This window comes from Physella acuta, unplaced genomic scaffold, assembly GCF_028476545.2.
Source record: "Physella acuta isolate Inbredline_101_S28 unplaced genomic scaffold, ASM2847654v3 ptg002457l, whole genome shotgun sequence".
In the NCBI taxonomy this organism is placed as follows: Eukaryota; Metazoa; Mollusca; class Gastropoda; family Physidae; genus Physella; species Physella acuta.
In genome coordinates this window covers 26,155-34,088 of record NW_026733939.1, presented here as the reverse complement: position 1 = coordinate 34,088, position 7,934 = coordinate 26,155, and the positions used below count along the sequence as shown (strand labels likewise).

At 42.0% G+C, this 7,934-nt stretch overlaps 1 protein-coding gene across 1 annotated transcript; it reads left to right on the top strand.

The window, feature by feature from the left end:
* Window positions 1–200: 200 nt before the first annotated feature.
* On the top strand, window positions 201–5,705 carry LOC131933334 (orexin/Hypocretin receptor type 1-like; the record flags this gene model as incomplete). The annotated part of the gene is made up of 5 exons (XM_059290121.1): window positions 201–400; window positions 785–926; window positions 2,583–2,780; window positions 3,873–4,003; window positions 5,558–5,705. Coding segments are annotated over 5 exons (819 nt in total), but the record flags the coding sequence as incomplete, so codon positions are not given.
* Between the last annotated feature and the right edge of the window lie 2,229 nt (window positions 5,706–7,934).

Here is a 7,934-nt window from a genome sequence, read left to right as displayed (position 1 = left end):
TTTCTAATGCCAACATCTAGCTATTGTGTGTACAGCTACATGGTATGTGTTTGTTTGTTAAGTCCAGAGACATGATATGTGTTTGTTAAGTCCAGCGACATGATATGTGTTTGTTAAGTCCAGCGACATGATATGTGTTTGTTAAGTCCAGCGTCATGCTATGTGTTTGTTTGCTAAGCCCATGGTTTATCCCCACCCAGCGCCACATCCTGGTGGGTGAGAAGATCAAAGGCTACTGGTGTATGGAGGTCTGGACGCCCGTCCTGTCCAAGATCTACAACCTCTACATGATCCTGGTCGTGTTTATCCTGCCCCTGGGGCTCATGGCTTACGCCTACATCTGCATCTGTCAGCGGCTGTGGCAGGTCAGATACCAGCACTCAACCATGCGGGCCACACAGTGAGTATCATGACAAATACAACACTGACCAGTAGTGACCAGTAGTGACCAATATCTTTGACATTTTTTATATACGACCGACACGAATCAAGTTAGCTTATAAAACCATGTGTACAATATTAAGGTAAAAACGGCCTTTTAAAATGTGTCTGTAAGGTGGGGTCTAGTACTTCTATACCTTTGAGTGTTTTTTTTTTACCAATACAATATACAGGATGTAAAATTGCACTTCATTGTGGGAAAGGGGTGTTAAAACTTGGACAAAGGTGGTTTGCATTGAATAATTCTCTTAGTAAATGAGAATCCTATATTTTTTTAATCACGTTATCTTTCTCAAAATCATTCTCTCTTTCTATCTCGCTCTACCTCCCCTTCTCTCTCCAGAAACTATGTCCGGCCCGAGCGAGCCTTGCTACCGCTGCCCTCCCCACAGTCTGGCACAGAGAACCGAACATTCCTCAGGACGTCCATCTCCGTCTATGGCAAGAGGATCAGCTCAGGCAACGAAGATTCCACCAGGAAGCAGGTTCGTCTGCTGCAGTACTTGTCTGCTTCACTTTACGTCTGTCTAACTTAACGTCTGTTTCACTTTACATTTGTTTCACTTCATGTCTGCCTCACTTCATGTCTGTCTCTTTTTACGTCTGCCTCACTTTATGTTTGTCTCACTTTAAGTTTGTCTCACTTTAAGTTTGCCTCACTTCATGTCTGCCTCTCTTTACGACCTGCCTCACTTTACGTCTGCCTCACTGTACGTTTGTCTAACTACGCCTGTCTCACTTCATGTCTGTCTCACTTTACGTCTGTCACACTTTACGTCTGTCTCACTTAACGTTTGTCTCACTTTACGTATGCCACACTTTACGTTTGTCTCACTTTACGTTTGTCTCACTTTACGTCTGTCTCACTTTACGTCTGCCTCACTTTACGTCTGTCTCACTGAACGTTTGTCCCACTTTACGTATGCCACACTTTACGTTTGTCTCACTTTACGTATACCACACTTTACGTTTGTCTCACTTTACGCCTGTCTCACTTTACGTATGCCACACTTTACGTTTGTCTCACTTAATGTTTGTCTCACTTTACGTTTATCTCACTTTACGTCTGTCTCACGTAACGTTTGTCTCACTTTACATAAGCCACACTTTACGATTGTCTCACTTTACGTATGCCACACTTTACGTCTGCCTCACTTTACATCTGTCTCACTTTACGTCTTTCTCATTACGTTTCACCTCCCATTGGTCTCACGTCACCTATTCCCATGATATCGAAGATTTACTCTAAAGAATTATTTGAACGCCTAACATTATCTCGCCTCCGTACGAATGTAATGTTCAAACTAACAATTGAAATATGACTCTCTAAAGGTGGAGTGTTTGTTATGATAAATTGAAAATCTGACCTCGACTCAGGAGTCATGTTACAATGACGCATTAGCAAACCTGACTCCATTCACTGGTGAAGTCTGAATAATTCATTAAAAGATCTACTCTATCAGGTGCCGTGTTGTATGGACGTGATAAAAAAAAAAGCATCTTGAGACAAAGACTTAGCACATATGGTGTTAAACTTAGACTTTTCAAGAAGTGTTTCAATCGTTGTTGTCTCCTCGAGAATATTTTAGTCTGGTCTAGAGGGAATATTTCATGATCGAAATATAATCAGCTCAACGTTTTTTTCGTGAAGTAGTTCATACTTTTTAAAATGCACTTTACTGACAAAGTCTTGGTTTATAGATAGTTATCTGGGATTGTTAAATTAGTATATAATAGAAAGTGGGTAGGAGTGGTTTATCACCTTGTAGTTATACAGGGTATTGCGAGTATACAGTACTTTACTACAAAAACAACATTAGATTTTTTGTTAACAAAATAACTGTTTTTTCAAGTTTCCGAATGTACTATTAAACACAACTGGCATTACATTATTCCTTGAAATCAGAAATTAAGTTTTGCTATAGCTTCTAATGAAGAATTTACAATGATATTTTCTAGAATATGGAATTTTTTACAAACTCACCAGTTTTTGTAGTATAAAAAATAATATTACGGCTTATTGTAGAGGCTCTGGAAATAGCAAATAAAGTCATAAGTTTGGGGCAAAATGTCCTACATGAGAACAAGATCCCTTCAGCTCGTATGAAAATCAAACATTTAACGAAAACCTTGTACTTCAGGTGGTGAAGATGTTGGTGTTTGTGGTGATCCTGTTCGCGCTGTGCTGGGGGCCCATCATGTTCAACAACGTGCTCGTGTCCTTTGACATCCTGCCCGAGCTGCACCAGGGCTTCATCAAGCCCATGAGACAAGCCTTCTGGCTAATGGCCTACAGCAACTCATGTCTCAACCCTATCGTCTACGGGTTCATGTCCAAGGTGGGTTGGTGGGGTTTTTATAAGGTGGGTTCATGTCTAAGGTGGGTTGGTGGGGTTTTTATAAGGTGGGTTCATGTCCAAGGTGGGTTGGTGGGGTTTTTATAAGGTGGGTTCATGTCTAAGGTGGGTTGGTGGGGTCTTTTTAAGGTGGGTGTAAGGGTCATGTCCAAGGTGGGTTGGTGGGGTTTTTTATAAGGTGGGTTCACGGGTTCATGTCCAAGGTGGGTTGGTGGGGTTTTTTATAAGGTGGGTTCACGGGTTCATGTCCAAGGTGGGTTGGTGGGGTTTTTTATAAGGTGGGTTCACGGGTTCATGTCCAAGGTGGGTTGGTGGGGTTTTTTATAAGGTGGGTTCACGGGTTCATGTCCAAGGTGGGTTGGTGGGGTCTTTTATAAGGTGGGTTCAAGGGTTCATGTCCAAGGTGGGTTGGTGGGGTCTTTTATAAGGTGGGTTCAAGGGTTCATGTCCAAGGTGGGTTGGTGGGGTCTTTTATAAGGTGGGTTCAAGGGTTCATGTTCAAGGTGGGTTGGTGGGGTCTTTGTAAGGTTGGTGTAAGGGTCATGTCCAAGGTGGGTTGATGGGTTCTTTTGTAAGGTGGGTGTAAGGGTCATGTCAAATATGGGTCTACGGGTTTAACCCTAAGGTGAAGTCCCCTCTCCTGAACCACGCCTTCATGTCTGGGATCGTCTTTGAGTATTTCTTCAACTTTACGGGTTCATGTCCAAGTTACGATTGTGGGTTCTTTTATAAAGTGGGTCTATGTTCAAATGCGGGCGTATAGGTTCATAGCCAACGTAGGTTTGTGGGTTCACCTCGGGTGAATTTATGGTGGGTTTACGGGTTCATATCAAGATGGGTCAATGGGTTCTTTTGTAAAGTGGGTCTATGGGTTCATGTCAAGGTGGGTCTTACGATTCATGTATAAGACGGTCTATGGGTTTCGACAAGAGGGGTCTATGGGGTCATGTCTGAAGTGGATTTATGGGTTCATGCCTAATATGGATAATTTTTTCTGAAAAACATAAGTGATAGACATGGAGATTCGCATTAAATTACAAAAAATTAATAATACTGCTGTTGTGACCGTTTCAGAACTTTCGCGAATCATTCCGGAACACGGTGCGAATCTGCGTCATGAGGGGATCAACACGTGACATGGCCAGACACAAGGCGCTGTGGAGGTGCTCGTTCCAGGCTCACACTAGTGTCCAGGTGAACAACAGGTAGGTCCTTGTTTTCTTCATTCACACCTGGCATTGTCTAGGTAAACAACAGGTAGGGTCCTTGTTTTCTTCATTCACACCTGGCATTGTCCAGGTGAACAACAGGTAGGTCCTTGTTTTCTTCATTCACACCTGGCATTGTCTAGGTAAACAACAGGTAGGGTCCTTGTTTTCTTCATTCACACCTGGCATTGTCTAGGTAAACAACAGGTAGGGTCCTTGTTTTCTTCATTCACACCTGGCATTGTCTAGGTAAACAACAGGTAGGGTCCTTGTTTTCTTCATTCACACCTGGCATTGTCTAGGTAAACAACAGGTAGGTCGTTGTTTTCTTCATTCACACCTGGCATTGTCTAGGTAAACAACAGGTAGGGTCCTTGTTTTCTTCATTCACACCTGGCATTGTCTAGGTGAACAACAGGTAGGTCGTTGTTTTCTTCATTCACACCTGGCATTGTCTAGGTAAACAACAGGTAGGGTCCTTGTTTTCTTCATTCACACCTGGCATTGTCTAGGTAAACAACAGGTAGGGTCCTTGTTTTCTTCATTCACACCTGGCATTGTCTAGGTAAACAACAGGTAGAGTCCTTGTTTTCTTCATTCACACCTGACATTGTCTAGGTAAACAACAGGTAGAGTCCTTGTTTTCTTCATTCACACCTGGCATTGTCTAGGTAAACAACAGGTAGGGTCCTTGTTTTCTTCATTCACACCTGGCATTGTCTAGGTAAACAACATGTAGGGTCCTTGTTTTCTTCATTCACACCTGGCATTGTCTAGGTGAACAACAGGTAGGGTCCTTGTTTTCTTCATTCACACCTGGCATTGTCTAGGTAAACAACAGAGTCTTTGTTTTCTTCATTCACACCTGGCATTGTCTAGGTGAACAACAGGTAGGTCCTTGTTTTCTTCATTCACACCTGGCATTGTCTAGGTAACAACAGGTAGGGTCCGTGTTTTCTTCATTCACACCTGGCATTGTCTAGGTAAACAACAGGTAGAGTCCTTGTTTTCTTCATTCACACCTGGCATTGTCTAGGTGATTTGGTTTTATCTTCATTCAATCTGAGCATAGATTTACTCAGGTGCTTAAATTATCTATTAAGAGAGCCGTCTTATCATACGGGCTTGGTGGGGCCGTTACAGCTGTTCATAAGCCATTATAGCTGTAATGAAGCTAAAATTGCAGCTGCTATGAAGTTTAACCATGAATTCTATAGCTGCAATGAAGCTAAACGTAGACCCACAGATATGAAGGTTAACCTCGTAGTCATGTGCCAACTAATAAGTCCGGTAACCCCATCTCTGAAGTCTTGTTTTTAACACTGCCTCATGTATAGTTATGCTACTATTAATTTCTTATATATTTCAAAACATATTTGGCATCATCTATGACTCAATGAAACCGGTTCGTTTGGATATTTCTCAACTGATATATCTTGCCATTAGTCCATCTGTTACATCTTGCCATTAGTTCATCTGATATATCTTACCATTAGTCCATCTGTTACATCGTGACCCCCATAACGACCCCTGTTGTCCTCTCCTCCCCAGGTCCCCACAGGCGTGTGGCCGGGCCATCACCGACCCCTACCGTCTGTGTGTGGGACCCAGACCAAGCATGAGCAGCCAGGGGTCGACCCAGGTCACCCACGTGAAGAAGATGGACAGCCACGCCATAGACGCCCCTGATTTTGATTGATGAATGCCTCTAGGAGCTGCTCAAATGTTTCCTCTATTGACCCCCGACTGGTCATTTCACTGTACACCACTCTGGTCATCGCGAAGTGACCCAAAATGACCATCGCTCAGTGACCACTGTATGTGTCATTTGCTCCGTGACCTCTTTTGGCCATTTGCTCCGTGACCTCTTTTAGCCATTTGCTCCGTGATCTCTATCTGGCCATTGTTCACTGACCCCTATCTGATTCAGGTCTGCACCACCCCACCCCCCACCTCATTATGGCCAGTATATTAAGACCCTCTTCTGGCCGTTGCTCAGTATCCCCCCATCCGGCTATTAGACACTGGTACCAGCCCTTATCTCCAGTGCTAAATGACCCCCCCTCCATTAGCCCTTATATGTCCATTCAGCTTTCCCCATACCTCCAAGTATACCACAACATTCTATCAACGCACATTATCCCATACCTAGAACTAAACCACAACAATCCAACAAGAACATTGCTCCATCCTCTTTTCCCGTTCGTGCCCCAGATGAAGTAGAGTTCATCTGTTTTAGAAACCTCGACATATGAAGGGATAGTGTGGTCAGCACTATGCCCAGCCGCCCCCCCCCCCCCCCACCACCAGGTACCTATCTGAGCTGGGTGGAAGCAAGGACATTCCACTTATCTGAACCCGGATTCAAACTCAAAGCAGTCTAGCTCTCTACCGCTAGACCACGCCGTCCCATTATCGCTCCATAGTTCATAATAAATCGCAACAATCTTTCAACAAGTATTGTTCCATACCTTAAACTAGAACACCACAAACTCTCACACTTAATAGAATCCATCTATATTACAAAAATAAAGCCAATTGTAAACCTTTCTATGACCATTTAAGTTGATGGCACATATACATTTTATTTAAACAGAAAAACGACATTTTAGTCGTATGTTTACACAGTGGTTTCTTAAAGTCACATGATCAATATTTGATTATTGATGACAAATTGATCTGATTGTTGTCGCTCTGTATGTTTAGGGTTATCTTTAATTCTGTCAAATTATTGATAAATTAATGACTATTTAATGTTTGAAAACGCACACAAATGTGAGTAGTCTCTGGGTATGTGCATGCGATGAGCGTGAGATATGCGTATAAGTGTGTGGAATGTATGTGCGATATGCGCGTGTGATGGGCGTGAGATATGTGTGTACAAGTGTGTGTGGGTGTGGGTGTGTGTGGTCGACAGATAACCAACACTTTGATGTCTGCTACCTTTGATGTCTGCTACCTTGAAGTCGTGGAAAAAAGAGGCCTTGCTTGTTGAGGAAATGGCCCAATTTACCTTGGCCCTTTGAGAGAAAAACAAAATGGTTTCATCTGTGATGTTTTATTTTAAATCCCAAGTTCTGTCGAAGTATTACTTGTTGACTCTGACAATAACGTTGGTGGTGCGTACGTTAAGAAGATGTGTAAACCATCAAAGGTTATACAGTAAGACATTATTATTTCCTTCTTGAACGTCTACATTCCATTACTGACCTAAAATTAACTTTCAGCTTTGAAATCCCTTAAAAAACAGTGTTTAGGAATAAACTACCAACTTTGGAATGATGTGGAAATAATTATAGGCCTATTCACTGCAGTCGCCGTGGCGGACTTTACTTTGACCACTACCCCAAAGTATTGTATAGGCGGACCCGGGATTCTAGCGTTTCTAAATTATGTAGACTTACAGAAGTTAGAACTAGTTGAGCCAGACACCCCCCCCCCCCTAGCCCCGGTGACCCACCATGTTACTTACCCCAGGTTGTGTGTGGGTATGATAAAGTTCCCGCCCCTTGCATAGCAGATGTTATTGTTTCATATACTGAGAACAATTTGTCTTTCGCTATTGTTTTTCCTTGTTTCTGTAATTCCTGTACATTACGGTGTATGCTGACAAGACGATATAACAGGGGCAACTGAAAACTTAACTGCATATAAAATTTGGCTGTATATTAATTATCATTAAAACAATTCGACCTCAAGATTCTTGATCTATCAACGCCCTCTTTCCAAGACCAGTGAAGATAGCTAGCCGTCCTACCTTTAAGTTTCATTTATTCGATTTTAATTAATAACTGCTTAGTGCCACAAACAACAAGCTTACCATTTTAATATATATATATATATATATATATATATATATATATATATATATATATATATATATATATATATATATATATATATATATATATATAATATATAATATACA